This window comes from Pollicipes pollicipes, unplaced genomic scaffold, assembly GCF_011947565.3.
Source record: "Pollicipes pollicipes isolate AB1234 unplaced genomic scaffold, Ppol_2.1 Scaffold_4881;HRSCAF=5763_pilon_pilon_pilon, whole genome shotgun sequence".
NCBI lineage: Eukaryota > Metazoa > Arthropoda > Thecostraca > Pollicipedomorpha > Pollicipedidae > Pollicipes > Pollicipes pollicipes.
The window spans coordinates 43,250,382-43,270,390 of NW_023596576.1; the positions used below are offsets into that span (position 1 = coordinate 43,250,382).

Here is a 20,009-nt window from a genome sequence, read left to right on the forward strand (position 1 = left end):
CAGCCTCACTGTGTTCAGGGCCCGCAATGACTCGAAGCACCGGCGGCGATCCAGTCCCTGTTCATCCCGCATTCCGCTGTATGTCAACGTGCCACCCGAGTGGCAGCAGTTAACGCTCTTGATCTGCCCGCTCTCCGCCTGGTGGCGACACGCAGGGTCTTTTCTTATCGCGCGGCACTATCCTGCAGCCGCCTGCCGCCGACCGCCACCGCCTCTCGCGCCCGCAAGGAGCTTCGCGCCGGACTGGACGCTGCGCTTACAGGTGCGTAGCATGTTTTGACGAAGCGTCTGAGCGATGACATGACTGCTATTGCACCTTTCACAGCTTGTCGACACCGCTCCTGTTTTATTAAAGCCCTCTTGACTGGCTGACCTTTCCGCCCGAATGGGATCGGTCCGTCTAAAATCCCTTGTCCCCATGCATACATAGCCGTCTTGGGCCTCACGCGCCCGCTAGATTTTTATTAGTTTATCCAGATTGTCTCTTCCGCTTATCCCAGACAAGATTAAGGGAATGCTTATTATCATAAATATCACCCCTCCCCTTAACATGCGTATAACATACCATTCAAAGCGCGAATGGCTGCCTCACCTCCGACGTTGAATGTCACTGATCTGTGACATCACCTGATCAGAGCCATCGAACAACCATATCCCGAACTGTGTGGTTATCTGCATCGCACGCGGATTCACGCCTGATAACGCGTGTTAGCGACGCCTTAATGAGTGCAGGAGGCAAGGAACTCCATATCTAATTCCAGTGTTATACTAAAAATCCGTCAGGTGTGCACTCGTGTGCTCGAAGTTTACTTCTACTGAATATGTCACACTGCCACTGGCAAACCCTAGGTTGTGTCGCGCAGATGCTGCCATAGTAACTATCTCTCGAGTTACTGTGGGTGTCCAGCTTACTGGGGTTCGTGTCATGCCAAGGTAAAATGAATTTCAAGTCCAGTGTTTGCAAGAAAGCTGCCTAAGAATTGAACGATGAATTTCTCGGGAAATTTAGGTATTTGTTCCCTCCCCCGAGGAAAATAAGCGGGGGCGGGGGCAACTCAAGGCTAGCTACGTAGCTGCATACCTGAACACAGTAACGATTGGTGCAACTTCCGTGCCCATGTGACAGATAAGAGGGTGAAATGCGACCATTTCACCGTCCACGCAACACCTGTCTAGCGTGACCCTCCGTACCAGCCTCAGGTCTGGACGACCTCGACTCGGCTTGCGTGAATATCGTCCATCTCTGCAGTCCACGTCACCGTCTGTTAGTCCCTAGCACCTTACGTCGAGCAGTCCGCCAATAACCTGCAGAGACCTGCGTGGCCTTCAGTGCACGCTTTCACTGCACAGCGCCGTTCCGCGAAGATCGCGGAGCATCCGTGATCAATGACGCTTTTTATTTTAAAATTGAAGTCGCTGGCGACAGTTTGGAATGAGGAGGGATGGGTGCATGACGCTGTATAAATGGAACTTCGAGAGCGTTCTGTTTTGTTCGGTTTCGTTGCACGGTGCTGAGGCCACCCAGACATGTGAGAACGAACGAGGGTTTCAGCGGTAGGCTCAGCTTCTTGCAACAACGCCCAGACGATCAGCCAAAACTTTGGAGACCGGATGTTCCAATTTATTAATGCTTAGGATAAACGCTGCGCACAGCACGAGGTATGACGTATATTGAACGCTTACCACACATAAACTAATCGGACATTACAAATGTCCACATGCGTTTATCGCCGCCCCTTTCCCCGACCTCCGCCCCGGCCGCCGCCTCTTCGGGAGGATCCGCCACCCCTGCCCGCCGCCGCCCCTCTTCCTCCGCGTCCGCCCCCTCTGCCCGCGGCACCGCCGGCCTTGCCTCCGCCGGCCTTGCCGCCACGCGACTTGCCTCCGCGCCCCTTGCCGACGCCGACGGTACTTCTATTTCGCCTTCTCTCCGTAAGATCGCGCTGCTTGAGGATCTGGTCGGAGGAGCGCATCTCGGGCCGCTTGGCGTGTGCCGGCCCGCCGCCCAGCGCCGGTCGCGACTGGTTCTTACGGTGCCGGATCACTGAGGCACGGGGTTCACGTGGGTTACGGATCAAGTCTGACTTACTTTCAGAACAGCCTCAGGTAGTCTGTCAAGTGATGGAGTAGCACCCAAAGACACTTCATTTGCTTTTCCCTTTTCAGCGCCAGAGCAACATGGCAGCACTCCAGTCCGCTACACCAAGACGAAGGAGCAGAAAGACATCTAAGATGTCCGCACACCCAAAGACAAACAGCATAATCAGTGCAGAGACGACCATTTCAGCCTGAATACTTTTGAGGAGCTTCCGCATGCATCCGCAAACGCTCAAGATTCTTATGCAAACGCATTTCTACAAACCATAAAAATGTAGCCAGTTTCTATAAAATGTTGGGATTTACACTTGCGCAGAGAATTTCGGACGCCCGCTTAGGTGGCCAAGGAACAATGCAATCTACTACTAGGTAAAATACAACTAGGGACAATACAGTCTACTAGGACGTGAAAGCGAAAGTGGCACTTAACACATACAAGAAGTTAGATATCGTATCAAGCCAGACGACAAACAACGCAGATGTAAATACATGCCGATCACGCCCCAGGACCACGCGTATGCAGTACAAACACATGAGTTAATGCGGCGGCCAACTTTCGCGAAGCTTTACAAGAGTGAACGTGTGCGAGACGTTGCACGGACCTTACGACATTCGTGGATCACCGCTCTTTCACCCATCTGTGATTTTAATTACAGAAATGATTTGATGGGCCCCAGCCCGTTAATGGGTGAATAAGTGCAGTTCCGGGCTGGTATGACCTGACTTTGACACCACACAGTACCACCTCTACCCGCTAATGAGCAGATGCGTATACCGTTTTGGCCGCTATGACCCGATTTCAGTAACAAACAATGCAAAACACAAAAGACAGCCATTATGTTGGGTCACAACCCCTTCCGTTTTGCTTCACATCTAACCCCCTCCCCACCCCGGGCCCCACCCCTGCCTCAGCTAGCCCATGAGCTCCCGCGTCTTCAGTACCTTTGAGGCCGCGACCGCCCTTCCGCTGGTGACCCTCGTCGGAGTCGGAGTCCTGCGCGTCCAGCTGCGTCTTCTTCTTCCACTCGTCGTACTTGCCGGCCTTCTGGAACGTGGCCGGGATCCAGACGCCCGACTCGGTCCGGATCTTCTTGTTCTTGCCGTCCTGCGGTGTCGTTGGCCAGCGGCAGTGAGCATTCCGGGGAGTCTGGACACCAAGGCAGCCCAGCGAATCCGGTGGCGGAGTGAACCGTCCATCATGATGAGACGCCGGGATACGACTCCCAAGTACAAGCACAAAATGTACCAAGATGCGCTACAGAAACGTCAGGCCTGAGCTCCTCGCTTGACAAGACGACCTCCAACAGCAGAAAGAACACGCCGCGGGGCGCGGGCGCCAAAAGAGACAAGGGAGCCGGCCCAGATGCGGACCGACTCCCAGACAACTCGGCCTAAATGCGGACCGACTCCGAGACAACTCGGCCCAATGCGGACCGACTACGAGACAACTCGGCCCAAATGCGGCCCGATTCCCAGACAACTCGGCCCAAATGCGAACCGACTCCGAGACAACTCAGCCCAAATGCGGACCGGGTTCCAGACAAATCGGCCCAAATGCGGACCTACCCCTAGACAACTCGGCCCAAATGCGGACCGCAGGATCCCGAGCTCGTCTGTGACTGGGAAGCGCCATCACTCACGTTTGAATTGCCGACATATTTCTTCTTCTTGGGATCCCAGTGTTTGGCATTAGCCTGGCGGCGGTGGCGCGTGTCGTCATCCATGGCGAGGTCCAGAAGGGCAGTGCTCGCCTCGCGCTCAAACGCGCTCGTCACCGAGTACCTGCCGGGAGGGGGACCAGGGCCGCGTCACGGACCGTCCGTGACGATGACGCGCCGCGAGCGCCGGCGCCCGGCGTCAAAGGAAGCTGTGTGGTGCAGGAAAGCGGAGACGGGTGGAGGGGGGGGGGGGGGGGGGGCGGGGGGCGACACCGCAGCTGGCAATCTGCATGCACGTGGACATGCGGCCGGCGCAGAGAGGGCATCGCGAATGATCGGGCGGTGAGAACTCTCCACAACATAGACTCGCACGGACGCCATGTCGCAATACGACTAGTTTCGAGCATTCCAAGACAAAAGAAGCCCAACATTTATCCCGAACTCCACCAGGCGTCCTGCCCACGCAAACGCCGCGGCATTCAGCAAACACCGGGCCCGACAGTGCAGTGCTCGCGCCTCACCGCGACGTACCCGCCGAAGCACACCGATCCGCACCACTCCGGATGCCGCGCTGACCGGCCTCCACCTGCGCGCGCCCCGCAGCGCGGCCTACCCACCCGGCCTCGGTGTGGTGATCCTTGGCCTGGTACGGGATGTAGTTCTGCTCGTCGCGCGCCGCCGCCGCCGGGCGCGGCCGCTTGGCGCGCTGCTCGCGCCGCCGGTCGTACTTCTGCCGATCGCGCACCACGCGCTGGAACGTGTCGCTGATGGCCTGCTCCGAGGAGGCGGCCAGCGGCACGCGCTCCGGCTCCGGCTCCGGCGCTGGCGGGGCCGGGCCGAGCGAGGATATCATCACAACACCATGCACAGCCTGCAGCGGGGCAGCGCTGACATCGGCGGCACGTGCTGTGCTTCAGCTCGGCACCTGAGTGCTCTACGACTGGGCTGCACGTGCGAGACGTAAAGGTTTTGGACGATTTGATCGGCTCCAGCTTTTTGAACGTGAGGAGTGTAAGCCGGGAATGGTGATCTGTAGATTGTAACGCGCGCAGTGCCCAGCGCCGGTGTAATTACGTCTGGCCGACAAACGCCGCTCTGCACCCGGCTCATCGCACTGCGGCCCTGAGCTTGGGCGTGCTGGGAATGCTGACCTTTAAGTCCCCACGCGGCGAGCTCCAGCCATTCAGTCCCGGGATGACTTGGATCAATGAACGGGCCACGCGACGCACGTGGACATGTTCAGTCAAGCCTAGGACAAACAGCAGACTGACCGTCCAGCCATCACACTGACAATGAAGGGCAGCAGCGGCTCAGCGCACGTATGCCACGCTCACCCTCCTGCTGCTCGTCGCCGTCCTCGAGCTCAGCCGCCTTGCGCTTGGCGACGGCACGTTCAATGACGTGCTCATCCCTGTTCCGCTTGGCCTTCATCACCTTGGCGCTGTTTTGGTGAGAAGTAACGCCCACTTCGAATATGGTCTGCAAGAGAGGCGCACGTCCCGTCACGAATATGGTCTGCAGGAGAGGCGCACGTCCCGTCACGAATATGGGCTGCAAGAGAGACCCACGTCCCGTCACAAATATCGTCTGCAAGAGAGACCCACGTCCCGTCACTAATATGGTCTGCAAGAGGGGGGCACGTCCCATCACGAATATGGTCTGCAAGAGAGGCGCACGTCCCGTCACGAATATGGCCTGCAAGAGAGGTCCACGTCCCGTCACGAGAATGGCCTGCAAGAGAGGCGCACGTCCCGTCACGAATATGGTCTGCAAGAGAGGAGCACCGTCCCGTCACGAATATGGTCTGCAAGAGAGGCGCACGTCCCGCCACGAATATGGTCTGCAAGAGAGGAGCACGTCCCGCCACGAATATGGTCTGCAAGAGAGGAGCACGTCCCGCCACGAATATGGTCTGCAAGAGAGGAGCACGTCCCGCCACGAATATGGTCTGTAAGAGAGGCGCCCGTCCCGCACCGAATATGCTCTGCAAGAGAGGAGCACGTCCCGCCACGAACATGGTCTGCAAGAGAGGCGCACGTCCCGTCACGAGTATGGCCTGCAAGAGAGGCGCACGTCCCGTCACGAGTATGGCCTGCAAAGGAGTGCGTGGATAACGGCGGCTGATCCCAGACAACTCATCACGCACGATGAGTGATGTGACACGGCAATGGTTAACCGTCCCCGCAGGATATGCCCTCAGGTATTACGCCTACTGCGAAGACTGCCTCACCACCAATCACCGGTAAACTTCCCAGCACCGGACGCCAGCACGGTGCCCATCTCGCTGAGACGCCCTCTGGTCAGACCACCATACTGCAGCAGTCGGACAGCCCTGACCGTGAGACGCTACACCACAACAGCCCGCCACGCACGCGCCCCGCTCCGGCCGCCTCTGACCGCTGAGGCCGCCCCAACCAGACTGACCCGGGACGCCTTGTAGCCGCGCACGGCGTCTATGAGCCGGGCGCGCTCGTCGGCGCCGGCCGTGGCGCCGGCCGGCCGCAGCACCGGATGCACGCCCAGCTGGCCGGGCCGCCTCCTCCTTCATGCGGCGCACGCTGGCCGCGCTCGCCGCCGGCCGCGAGCGCAGGTACTGCTTGAACGCGTTCTGGCTGCTCTTCAGCGCCGCCCGCTGCAGCACGGAGAGTGCAGGTTGGTGAGGGCGCTCCCGTGCCACGCAGGGCGGCCAAGGCGTGAGCGCCGGCTGACCTCAGGTCAGAGGAGGTGGAGGTCATCTGAGCTTCGTTGTCACTGACGGCGGACCTAATTCCCTAGCTCGTAACGACGACTGAAACTCATGACGCATCTAAGCCAGCTGGCCGCATTGGTCAGGGCAGGCCCAGACCAGCCTCATAGTCATTGCATGGTTGAGTGAGCGACTAAGCGAGTGCGTGACTGATTGATTGATCGATTGATTGAGTGAGTGAGTGAGTGAGCGAGTGAGTGAGTGAGTGAGTGAGTAGGAGTGACGTGAGTGAGTGAGTGAGTGGGTGAGTGGTGAGTGAGTGTGAGTGAGTGGGTGAGTGAGTGGTGAGTGAGTGAGGAGTGAGTGAGTGAGGTGAGTGAGTGGGTGAGTGAGTGAGTGAGTGAGTGAGTGAGTGAGTGAGTGAGTGAGTGAGTGAGTGAGTGAGTGAGTGAGTGAGTGAGTGAGTGAGTGAAGTGAGTGAGTGAGTGAGTGAGTGAGTGAGTGAGTGAGTAAGTGAGTGAGTGAGTAAGTGTGTGTGTGTGAGTGAGTGAGTGAGTGAGTGAGTGAGTGAGTGAGTGAGTGAGTGAGTGAGTGAGTGAGTGAGTGAGTGAGTGAGTGAGTGAGTGAGTGAGTGAGTGAGTGAGTGAGTGAGTGAGTGAGTGAGTGAGTTAGTGAGTGTGCACGCATGCGTGCGTGGTCGTGTGTGCGTGTGTCGACAGCAAACGGTGTCGGTGTCCTCGGCGGCTCACCAGGTCGTTGGAGGTGTCATGCCACAGCTGAATCCGCTCCGAGTCCACGTCCACTAGCTCCTGCGGTATGGAGCCCAGGTAGCCGTGCCAGTTGACCTCCTGCCGCAAGTGGTGTGCAGGGGGAAGGGGCGTCACGGCAAGCTCGGGGACATCGGACGAGGCACGTGACTCAGCCACACTGCGTCTGGCTGGGCACAGGCCGTGCCGTATCAACACCCAGATCATATCAAACATTGTTGGAAGGAGCCGAACCCGTGACCAAATGGGTGTCAGTTATGATTGCATTGAAAGACCCTAATTCAGTAGTTTGGCCGACTTAAGTACATTAGGGTATAGGAGATCTGTGCAGTATAATATATATATATATATATATATATATATAATATATATATATATTATATATATATATATATATACGGCTTCGACTGTTGAGTGGTTTCGACCACTGCCAATGTCTGGCTGGTTTTACCATTTCTTCCGTTTTAAACGTAGATAAGACGTGGTAGTAGCCTTATTCCTCGGACAAAAACCAAGAGAGTGGATATATAGATCCGCTGATATTTCCGCAAAATGCCTTCATCAGAAAAGAATCACAGAAGTGATCCTCCATCTCCCGGTTTTCTCCAAGGAGGTAAGATTATGACTACTGTCTAATCTATGCGAATAATGTTACTCGCAAAGGCACTTAATAAATTACATAATTTTACGTTTATGGTGAATTTCACGGAACCATGAAAAAAACGCAAGCATTTTGGGTGGATGTTAGTCACGACTGGGCTACGCGCCCAAGCGGTTTCCTTGGCCTGATGTGCCTCGGCTGGCCGCTGGGTGATCCATGAGTTCCGTTACAGAAAAGGCGGTTTTGAAAACATTGGTGGCTTTCCGGTCTTCCGCCGGCGGCCGTAAGTGCCGAAAGCTATTACACAAGGCGGCCACGGGCAGAGGTCACGATATCAGCCTACCAAGGCGTCACCGGCCGGGCGGAGCACATCGCGCTACACAGCCTCCCATGAGGCGACGTGAAGTCCTGCCCGGCGCGCAGCAACAATGTCCGTGACAACCCAGATCTGGCCCCTTCCACACCAGGATGCAGCCGCACACTACGAGGCAAACGGCTTATTAGAACCCCAGGCAGCTGATGATGCAAACAAACCCCGGCAGCCATACTGGCAACGCACACACAGTACATACCACTAGCTCTTCAACAAAAGCCTCGACGCTCCGAGCCATTTGGCTTCGCCCCTGATCGCCTACCTTGTCTAGGTTGGTGCTGGGTGTGAACGTCAGTTTGGAGCCCAAGAACAGGTACAGGTCGAGCAGATAGGGCAGCTCGTTGTGGATGAGGATCGAGTAAGCCGTCCCTGGCCGACCAGCGCGGGCAACACGACCTGAAAACGGACGTCAGTCAGGGCGGTTTTTTTAGACAACAGCCCGGTGGCGCCGGCAACAACAGGAGCATTTTTCCACAACACCGGGAATGGTGAAAGCGTGGATTACATGGGCACAAACCCAAGTCATATCAGAATATGCCAACAACCTGACGAGAGCAACAACAAGATTATGACTTAAGATATATGCTTTCTGAGTGATGTCATGGCTTTTAAAGAACAACTATGAGCTGAGCACAATTCCTGAGGTTGCAATACCCGTCTGATGTCGGTCTCTATGGTTGCTTTTCCTTGGCATCGCGTGCACAATACAAAGCACACCAGAATGCGCGCCACGTGCCGTCCAACAGCAGCCAATGACCAAGGTACTCGGAGTCCTGAGATCCCAGCAGCACCACCATTCCGTCCATCCCTGGCGAACCGGCCCCTTGTCCGCGCCACTCACCGACTCTGTGCACGAACAGCTTGGGTTTGGCCGGAAAGTTGTAGTTGATGACGTTGTCCAGGTGGGGGATGTCGATACCACGCGCCGCCACATCAGTCACCACCAGCACATTGACCTGCCCAGGGGGCGGGGGGGGGGGGCAGGTCAGCGAAGCGCCAGCAGGCTATGGCCAGAGGAGCACCGCCAGGCTATGGCCAGAGGAGCACCGCCAGGCTATGGCGAGAGGAGCAACGCTAGGCTATGGCGAGAGAAGCAACGCCAGGCTATGGCCAGAGGGGCAACGCCAGGCTATGGCCAGAGGAGCGCCGCCAGGCTATGGCCAGAGGAGCACCGCTAGGCTATGGCCAGAGAGCACCGACAGGCACCAGAGGAGCACTGCCAGGCTATGGCCGGGGAGCCAGACAGACTATAGCCGGAGGAGCGGTCGGGCGTCCAAACACTGACCGCAGGCGGGAGCGCAGAGGCAGGGCCAGCCGTAAGGGTGATGGCTCTCGACGCACGCCAATGCTGACCTACGTGACATCGCCGTTCCATGATGGAGACCAGGAACAGTGCAAGTAAATTACCCGCGGCGGTATGCGAACCAAAAGCTTTTAATCATAATATCAATGTCCCAAACAACAGGGGTACCCAATATTTATATCTGAATAGTAACTAGGTACTTGCCCACACAGCAAGCCACCCTGGCAGCTCTGGAAACTGCAGCCCCTGAATTCTGAATCCAACGGACAGCACCGTAGGTCACAGAGGCAACAGCGCCTTTCAAAGCACTATGCTTATAACATAAACATTTACTGGGCTTTCTTGCTCACATCGACTATCATGATTATTGCATTATGACTATTCAGACAGAAATACGAGGCGACCCAGTCCCCGTCCACTGATGACGTCATTGACAAATCTCTGCAAATTGCGAGGTGCCCAGTCTCTGTTCACGTGACCACGGTACAACTATCTCCACGAAACGTGCTCCGGAGCGACGCCGACACAGGGCTGCACGGCGTCCGGTGATGGCCACCGACGACGACCGTGAGGCGTCCGTCACAGACGGCACTGCTCGGTGCCACCTACCCTCTTGTGACGGAACTTGTCCGTGTTGATTTTGCGCGCGGCCGGGTCCAGGTCAGAGTACAGGAACGTGCAGCTGAGGCCGGCCCGCTCCAGCAGCTGGGCCAAACAACGCGTGCCAACATCAGTCATCGGTGATAGAAATACGCATGCGTGAACTGCGTGAGAAATCGGTTGTGGACGAGCGTGCTTGAAATACGCCGTCCGGGCACGCAGCTACGGGCGCTACTGAACGTGAGAAACCCCCTGTGGCTGACAAAAATACGGAATATGGATGCTCAACTCCGCTCTATAAATGCGGAACAAAGCAGGAGCTATACGAGGCACCCAACAAACCCAGGGACGGGGATAAGTACGGTCCGATTTTTAAAATGCAAAACCAGATTAAAAACGTCCCGTGGTAGACGCGCAACATCATAAAGTAGGCCGTAAAAAGATAACTGGCCCATCACGGACCTCATGCCCTCACCAGACCCCCGCCCACCGGCCGCATCAGCCCTCACCAGCCGGATGTACTCGACGTGGTGCTTGGTGGCGGCGAACACCACCGTCTGCTGGCCGGCGGGCACCACGTTCTCCAGCAGGTGCAGCAGCAGCAGGCTGCGCTCGTCGTCGCGACAGCGCAGGTACGCCAGGCTCAGCTGCTCGGAGAGCTTCGTCTCCACGTCCAATCTGGCGGACAGGGGGCGGTTCGGTGTCGGTCGGCGGGGGGCGCCGCGCTACCCAGGGTCCGGTGGCGGCGTGACGTGCGAGCTGAGGTGGTGCATGGCTTCCAGATGGCACTAACAGCCACAGCGAGCGGCACCAGCCTGCTGTTCACTGATCTGACCAGTATGTGCCCTCCGAGTGACTCAATGGAATCCAAGAGATGATGATGATTGATGATGATTGTGGCTTTTGAAGCGTATCAGTTAAAAACGCCATTTCCTGCCCGGGAAATCCTAATGTGTATATATATCCAGCGCGTGCATGACCTCAGCTGGCCGTCACCAGCATGTGACTGACCTGACCAGGACGGGGTCGGTGAGGCCGGCGCGAGCAAACTCCACCAGCATGCCGGGCAGCGTGGCCGAGAAGAGCAGAGTCTGTCGGGCATCAGGCAGCCGAGCCAGGATCTCGCGCAGCTGCTCGGCGAAGCCCATCTCGAACAGCCGGTCCGCCTCATCGAACACCACGTACTCGACCGCATCCAGCCGCAGCTCCATCTCCACACACACGTGCACGAACCTGTGGCACGGGGGGGGGGGGGGGTGAGGTACATTTTAACCAACATGCCGTGAAACCCAGGTAGCCAGCATTGTCACCAAAGTTATTACTGTATTTTAAGGACGTCCGACTTCTCCCAAATACAAGTCAAGTTTCTTACATTATTTGCAGAAGACATGCGTGTGCATTCTAAAGGAGAGCACAAGCCAAATTTGAAAAGGCACAAACACCCCTGTGATTTTGCTTCACTCTACAACCGACGCCCCGCATGAGAGACAAACAAGTGGCAATGCTAACCTGCCCGGCGTGGCGATGATGATGTCGGGCTTCTCGTGCAGCGCCGAGAACTGACCCTCCATCGAGTCGCCTCCCAGCACGGCGGCCGCCCGCAGGTTGGAGAAGCGGCCCAGCTCCTTGGTGAAGCGCAGCGTCTGTGCGCCGCCCGGCACGACGTCAAGCGCGCGCCGTGCCTCGCGCTCGTGCCAGCCACGTCGGTATCACAGACCTACACCAAGTGAAAAGAAACCCCAAAGTGCCGTCCTAGCTGTCAGGGTGAGATGGAATCTGCGTCTGGAAAACCAGCTTCAATTCAAATCAAATAAAAAAATCAGCTTCAAAAAACGAGCTTCAATTCCCCGCGGTGCCGTCCTGTCTGTCGGGGCGAGATGAGATCTGCGTCTGGGAAACCAGAGGAACGGGCTTCGATTCCCCGCGGTGCCGTCCTGGCTGTCAGGATGAGATGAGAGGCAGACGACGGAACATAGCCTCCACAGGTGAGCGCGTCTTACGACGCTATGATAATGACAGCGACTACCACCGACCTGCAGCGCCAGCTCCCTGGTGGGGGAGAGGACCAGAGCCCGCGCGCCAGACATGGCTGACGCCACCTGCAGCTTCTCCAGCATCGGCAGCAGGAAACAGGCCGTCTTGCCGCTGCCCGTGCGAGCCATGGCCACCACGTCCTTGCCCTCCAGGATCACAGGAATACACTGCAAAGTAGCACGGCACAAATGCGGTAAGCGATCTGATAGCTGATGCATGAGTGGTCTGCAAACCTTGTATGAGAAAAAGTGACACGCAGTCACGCCCAATAGCTGAGCTATCCATAATATGACATAACTCGTCACACACCAAAGGGCGACGACGGAAAAAATCGCTTCAGGGCAATAGTCCTACCTTCCTCTGAATAGGTGTTGGGATCTTGTAGCCCCGCTTGACAATGCCCTTGTAGACAGAATTGCTGAAGCCCATGGACTGAAAGCCGCCAGACTTCCTCTTCTTCTTGTTCTGCTCGGCCACCAGGCGGCGCGTGTCCACCTCCTCGGCGTCCGAGACAAAGCCATCTGGCTGCTCGTCGTCAAAGCCGAACGTCTTCTCCTTTTTCCTCGGTTTCATATTTGCAGACCCTCTGAAGAACACAATATTTTGCACTCAACCCTTACCAGTTCCAGTAGCTTCACCAACTCCAGCCAGTGGAGGCTGTTACACCTGCCTGTTGAATCCTTACCGGGTAAGCTTGAAACGACGAAGTAGGTAGCCTTACAAGCACTTTACGAACTGCACTAAGGCATGGTATGTAACCTGGTTCAGATAGGGTTCTATAGGTTCAAATCCCACACATGGAGTGTATAGCCTGTGTTTTAATACTTGAATGCTTAAACCTCGCCCAGATTCGCCGCTTTTTTCATAAAGGGGGCTGGTGTTGGGGGGGGGGGACATACACAAGGACGAGGTAACCACCCATGCTGTTTCCAAGACTAAGAAAGATAGAGCTTAGAGGAAAGCATCAGTGGGTTGCTTTCAACAAGACCTCACGATTGGTAGCAAATTTTATGTTGCTAGGTCGTTAGTTGACTCCATGATGCCAGCCCAGAGTTCAAAGATTAAATCTTCACCCTGATGAAACTTGCTGGAAAGGTAATTAAACACCCTTGCAGGTGGTTAACTCAATTTGAGCCAGCTGATACATCCAGAACTGAGAGCTCAAAACTCATGAACTCATGGGGTAGGTTGGACCCAATGTTCACTAATTTGTGTCACATTTTGTGTCTCTAGGTGGTAGACCTTCTGGTCAAATAAATTCAAACAAGAGAAGACTAGTGATCATTGCACGAAATTCTCTACACCCTCCATATGCAATCAGCTTTAACCTAAATACCATATCCATGTGAAAGGTCGTTCTGGATGCTATCAGGTCAGTAACTTTACATGATCAAAGTAAGTTACCCTGGTTACAGGGTTTGACCTTTATAGGGTCAAAGTGACCCAAAATCACTGACTGTTCATGGCTGATTTTAAATTTAGCTTAAAGAACTATTCTAGGCAGCACATTCATCAATACAAAAGGTTACTTGATGCCATTTCAGGTCAGTGGCCTCGCTTGGTGTTCCTTAAGTCAAAATAGGGAATCTGTTGACATCCTTGTAGTAAGATAATTCCAAATAACAAACAACTGCCCAATACAGCAAATTTTCCCATCAAAACTTCCGTTTTGAGCTTTGTGACCTTCATTGCCAACCCGAGACAAGTAGAATTGGTAGCAATGTTCAGTTCAATTGCCTATTCATGTAGGAAATTATCTAATAATTTTATGATTTCATACTACAACCCATTGTTACACCCATTTTACTTTCACTTAGTGCTCCCTTAAAGGTGAACCACAATCATGGCGTAAATTTATATGATACAGTTCAGGAACATTGTGTGGGACATCCCATTTTAAACAAAATGACCAAATGCTCAATTTGGGTTATGAACAAGGTATAAACAGCAGGCAAGATCTGGGGGCAACTACATTGCATGTCTTATGATATGCAGATTATTCTGCTTACCATATATCTCTCTTCTATAAACTAAGTATAGTAAAACAGCATTTGTGCACACCATACATCTAGTGGCCAAGCACCATTGTTGTGACACAATGTACCATGCTTTTCTACAGACACAAACACAGGGTAAATTTGAGCACAAATTTGAGCAGAGCAGCCCTGACCAGAAAGAAACCCCAAATACAAATGATACCAATAACCCAATAGGGCTGAAATAACCACTAAGTTATGCATTTTTCTGGGAGTTAGCCTCAATTTACCTCAACCTACCCATATCTAACCTTTTCCTTGAGATCCAAGGTAATATCTCAGGCATATATTTTGATGAAATCCTGAATATTTCCTAGAGGCTTTCCATTGTGTCCACACCATTCCATTGATATTTAGTACCTGCTTATGAGATCATATGGGTGCCCCATCTGAACATGTGTTCAAAGGAAGTGTTCTTCATCTGCAAGGGTTAAGATTTGAAACAACCATGTTTTCTGAACAGACTTTTCAGCACTGTTCACAGTCCTGCCCTTCAGAAAACTTAAGCCGCTCTAGTTTCTGAGCAAACACCCACAACAATGAGCAAAGGTATATCAGGGAGATTATTCCAAGCCACCTAGAATTCATAACATCATAATAACATCATTCAAATCCTGCCCTTTCATGCAGAGACCAACACATCAAATCTTGCCAAGACATGCAGCGAATAACATTATTGTTGAGGCATTGATATCTGTTGTAAGCACAATATCCCAATGTGCCAAACATTAATTGGCTCTCAGTCAATGTTGACCCAAGCATGATGTCGTTAACAAGCCATGACACATTGAGGAACATGTTTATTTCAACAGAGTTGTACTGTCTAGAGCCATCTTTTCCATTTAAACAGGCACACAATTAGTCCTTTGTGAGCTTGTTTCATCATGTCCAATGCTTGCTTCAATATTTTCAAATGTGAAACATTCCCTATGGTGGGCATTATAGGCTAAATCCATGACAACTAATGAACCTGCTAATGGTTTTTATCTCCAGCTCAACGAAGAGACAAACGAACGTTACCTTTCCGGGATGTTACACCGCCTAACACAGGGCGGCCAGGGGAGGTGGCCCAGCCTAACCAGAGCGGAACCAGGGTAAATCAACTTGTGGATGGCCCCAAACACATCGAAATCTTTGTAACAAAATACTTGATCAGCGCTTGCTGCAAGCACGCAGATGCTTACACCCGGCCATACGTTTGGGACGCCTACCTCGCTCTGTATTTGGACTATTCACACGTGCATCGGAAACATTGGTTCTATTGTCGCAGTTGCGTTGTTTTTGTCGCCTATTTTATTGTACTGGGAATATTTGACCTTCAGGTAAACAGTTTTTTGCAAATTTATCACCATGCCCAATAATAATATATTTAAATCATAATGAATAGATGTTGTCTGAAAAAATGCCCATTTAAAACAAATATAATTATCATGTTTAAAGCAACACATTTTTTTTTTACTTCTTGCGTACCATTTTCACCGAAGGTCGCCAAAGGTTACTTATCTAGCGCGTCGGTCTCTTTTCGCCGCCTTTCCTGTGCCGGCTTGGTTGGTGTCCGTCGAGGAACGCGTGAGAGGTGGGGGCCTGTATGGACTGATATGGAATACATGGAATAAGTGTGTTTAGTCCATAGGTGTGAATACTTAATTTTGCTCCTCGGTCTGCATGCTAGGTTAGCAGGTACCCAGGTCCTAGTGTGCCAAAAATTAGGCACTGCACCGTCTTGTCAACCCAATACGCCTTTGTGATATTGGTGCACTAAACCTTCTGTGCATGTGCACTAAACCTTTCATGCATTTAGTGCACCACAGTTCATGTCAGGCCCAACTTGTGTGGAATTTTTTATGTGTGAAATATTAGCTTCCAATATGTTTTCCTGCAATTACTTTTGCAGCATCTCAGTTCCTTGGCTGAAATTGGCACAGCTTGGGCACAGAATTAAGGGGTCATATTTATGACAGATGTCACTGAAATAATTGTAGAGATTTCACTGTCAGGCTGGACATGTTTGGCATGGCATGTATTGTTTGCAGTCCAGCCCTGCTCAGAAACCTAATTAGTCATGGTCTTGATGAGTGTCATTGAGGTAAGTTTGTAATACAATAATAAATAAATACAAAAGACTGTGCATACATACCCTCCAAAACAAAGGGCAGTTACACACTGGGCTTTTACCTGCTCCAAATTGGAGGGTGGCTACTCCCACCAGGCTCATACACCCTCAAAAAATATTTCAGATAGTTGTATGTGTCAGCATACACATTTTCAGTGCAGGAGGGAAGTAAGTGCAAACATGCAGAATCTCGTGAAAAGTCTCAACCCGCTGGCAACAGTCGGCTCAACACGTTATAGGCATGAGATGGTCACTAAACCCATCAACCCACTCCAAGTCAGTTCTTGTCTGTTCACAAATTTTCGGCCACCTGGCTGCGTTCTCAGTAGATGGATGGTTAGCTTGGGTCTTCGCATGTGGAAGGCCGCTGGTTCAAATCTTGATGACTGCCCTTGTTAAGTGGGTGGTGTCATGGCTTATCAGTGTGGCATGATGCCAACTTGCTTCACTCCTAAGGGAATAGATTCTAGCTTGGGCGTACCCAGGGCAGAAGCGTAGTTTCTACATCAAGGAGAAGTGGGGGGGGGGGCGGGTGTCCGCACTCAACAGAGACATTGAGGATCCGGTGAACATTGACTGTACATCTAACTGAGGCCAGCACCTTGTATAAATATATGCAGTCCTTTTTCATCTGGGAATTTTCAACTGTGAGTCAGAATCAGTTAGTGAAAAGTTAGTTCACACTACCCTTCCTGGCAGTGCCTCAAACATCATCCCATCCCATCCCAGGGTGTCTACCAGCTGCCATTCTGGGGACATGGAGGTGGGTTCACCTAATGGGCTCGTCTGGAGGCCCTCACAAATGCACATCCTACACTGGTGCCCTCCCTGGCGCGCAAAGCCCTCTGGCGGCTTCCGGCCGGAACATTTGACCCGGGATAGGAGCAAGAGCCTTCATTGGCGCAACAACATCCTTGATGATCACAGGTGGTTCAGTTAATGACACAGTTACCCATGTTTGGCCAACGGGCCCTTGGCTAAAACGGGGTGAAGGCGGGCCGACACAGGGGCCCCTCATTGGCTCGGGGTGCACCGACCAACGTAAATCGCTGGTCCCGACCTTGTCCTTGCTTGGGAAATGGGCTCCCAGGCCCAGGCTGGGGCCCAGTCAGTGCAGCTGGCCCTCTGGCTGGTATTTGAGGGTCCGACCCGCGCCATCCCAATGACCGTAAACCAGCCCTTCGGCCCTCCCATATCGGATTTACGGTGCTCCCATTTGAGGTTTCTTCATGGTCACTTGAATGACACCTCAGGCTTAAGAATCAGTCACTTGTTCCCATGACAGTCCGGTATCAAGGGCAAACTGAGTTTGGGGAGGGGCAAAAAAGTGGAAAATAACAAAAGTATCCCCAAAACCCATGGCAACAAGCGAGTTTCTCCTCAAATTTGGTCTCCTTTCTTTGAGGGACCCAAATAAGGGACGGAGGGGTTTCTCCAATGGCATAGAAAGCTGCGCCACCATCCATCACTGAGGTCTAGTTTTTTCTGTTCAGGCAGTTGTGATATGACCACCACTTACATTTTCTTTTCAGAGTTGCAATGTGCCCATTACTTATGCCACCATTTAAATGTCATGAGATGAGGGCATCGATACTGATCACACTACCATTGAGGGACCCGAACGTCACCGGGATTAGAACCGAGCTCACTGGAGAGCCAGATACGCCAACCACGCGGGCATACAAGCCCTGTGCGCAACTGCCCTCTGATTTGGAGGATGTATAAGCCCTGTGCGTAACCACCCTCTGATTTGGAGGGTGTATATGCACTGCCAATGCAAAACGTATCTAACCATCTCCTAACCTGTCTTAAAACTAACCTCGCATTTACCTGTCCATACTCCTTGAATTTACCTTGTGCTAGAGTACACTGATACCTATGGCACCCTGGAAAATGTTTTGTTTGCCACATTGAGAGAGGTTTGAGTAATGATTGGGCTTCAGCTAATCTTTATTCGTGGTCAACGGTTGGGCTTCAATGTAATGGTGTCAACAACTATTTTGATCTCTCCAATTCCTGTCAGGTTCTGACTGGGTCTTGTGAACATAAGTGAATGAATGTGCTGTGCATCAAAGTCATCATTTAAAGTCATCCCATCCAACCCCAGACATGTTTCTTGATCTCATAACATTGCTAGTTGCTATTTTAAATTGTGTCAAACATAACAGCCTGAGAAGGACAAGCCAGCAATCAGCACCAAAAGACTGGTGGCTTTTAATGTGTTAATGTGTTTAAACAGTGGCACGGGGGATTGTGCATTATGAATGCTGACCTTGATGACTGCATGCTCGCTTATATCACATACTTGTAAACAAAATATTAGCAGCAGAGGATGCCAGTATCTGGACTAGAGATCTGGCATCACAATGAAATGGGAAGCATAGTATGAATGAGTACCTGGAGCCATTCTGACAACAAAACTCATGCTCAAATCTCCACATGAATGCAGGCTCACAACACATATTAATTTGTCATCTAAGGAGTTGTCGGACCTGGTCTATCTATTATGTATAAACTTTGTGTTGCAGGTGTGGGAAACTCCTTAAGTTTACCCATAGTCCAGCATGCTACAGTTGCCCTGAAATGTTTGGGTGAAAGACAGCAATCAGAAATCATTATTGTCTCTAAGCTTTTTGGTAGCTTCCTTTTCCCCTACACTCATCATGCTGCCATGCTGTCAGATTGTCTTGAAAGTGGCATATGCTTTACAGTTTTGTAGGCTGTTTGATGCACAGTGGAATGCAAATCAGGCCTTCATTACATGATTGAAAATGCCTATCCCAGTGGCTCACCTGGTTAAAGCATTTGTCTTCCAGTTCACCCTCCTGTGGAGGGGTCACTTAAGTCATTTAATGCACTTCTATTGCAGCTTCTGGCTGGGATGGCGTGGGGGGAAGTATATAATCTGCAGCGGATGAATGAGTCATTGATCTGGTGTTCTGACTGCCATGCTGTGTCTTCCCCAGCAGACTACCCATCCACAACACATCATGGGCAAGGATCCGCTGCGTGTCTGCGTGACTGGCGCGGCCGGCCAGATCGGCTACTCGCTGCTCTTCCAGCTGGCTGAGGGTAACGTCTTCGGCGCCGACCAGCCTCTGATCCTGCAGCTGCTCGACATCACGCCGTGCCTGCCGGCGCTGAACGGGGTCGTGATGGAGCTGCAGGACTGCGCTCTGCCGCTGATCCATGACGTTGTTGGCACTGCTGACCCTCTTGTAGCCTTCAAGGACATAGACGCCGCCTTCCTGGTGGGTGCCATGCCACGCCGTGAAGGCATGGAGCGCAAGGACCTGCTGGCTGCTAACGTCAAGATCTTCAAGGAGCAGGGCAATGCCCTGGACCAGGTGGCCAAGAAGTCGGTCAAGGTGCTGGTCGTCGGCAACCCGGCCAACACCAACGCGCTCATCTGCTCCAAGTACGCGCCTTCCATTCCGCGCGAGAACTTCTCGGCGATGACGCGGCTCGACCAGAATCGCTCTCAGGCGCAGATCGCCGCCAAGCTGGGCGTGCCCAACAGCGCCGTGCGCGGCTGCATCATCTGGGGCAACCACTCGTCGACGCAGTACCCGGACGTGGCGCACGCCGAGGCCGAGGTGGGCGGCCGCTGGGTCAAGGTGCCCGAGGCGGTGGGCGACGAGCAGTACCTGCGCGGCGAGTTCATCACCACCGTGCAGAAGCGCGGCGCCGCCATCATCGCCGCGCGCAAGCTCTCGTCGGCCATGTCGGCGGCCAAGGCGG

General features: G+C 53.0%; 2 protein-coding genes across 2 annotated transcripts in view; one reads left to right on the top strand and one right to left on the bottom strand.

The window, feature by feature from the left end:
* Positions 1-1,196: 1,196 nt before the first annotated feature.
* LOC119100425 (ATP-dependent RNA helicase DDX54-like) lies at positions 1,197-15,357 on the bottom strand. Its single transcript, XM_037223522.1, is given in 18 exon segments — positions 1,197-1,243; positions 1,853-2,044; positions 3,040-3,202; positions 3,738-3,879; positions 4,373-4,577; positions 5,090-5,234; positions 6,180-6,299; positions 6,301-6,387; positions 7,191-7,289; positions 8,445-8,578; positions 9,024-9,138; positions 10,095-10,190; positions 10,595-10,763; positions 11,097-11,318; positions 11,595-11,728; positions 12,119-12,286; positions 12,474-12,705; positions 15,176-15,357. Coding segments are annotated over 17 exon segments (2,457 nt in total). The 5' UTR covers positions 12,693-12,705; positions 15,176-15,357.
* A 285-nt stretch (positions 15,358-15,642) lies between these two features.
* The window catches only part of LOC119100716 (malate dehydrogenase, cytoplasmic-like), a 4,616-nt gene continuing 249 nt past the window's right edge, over positions 15,643-20,009 (top strand). Inside the window, 2 exon segments of the mRNA XM_037223806.1 lie at positions 15,643-15,731; positions 19,235-20,009. The exon segment at positions 19,235-20,009 is cut by the window's right edge and continues 215 nt beyond it. Of these exon segments, the coding sequence (XP_037079701.1) occupies positions 19,259-20,009 (751 nt within the window). The 5' untranslated portion in view covers positions 15,643-15,731; positions 19,235-19,258.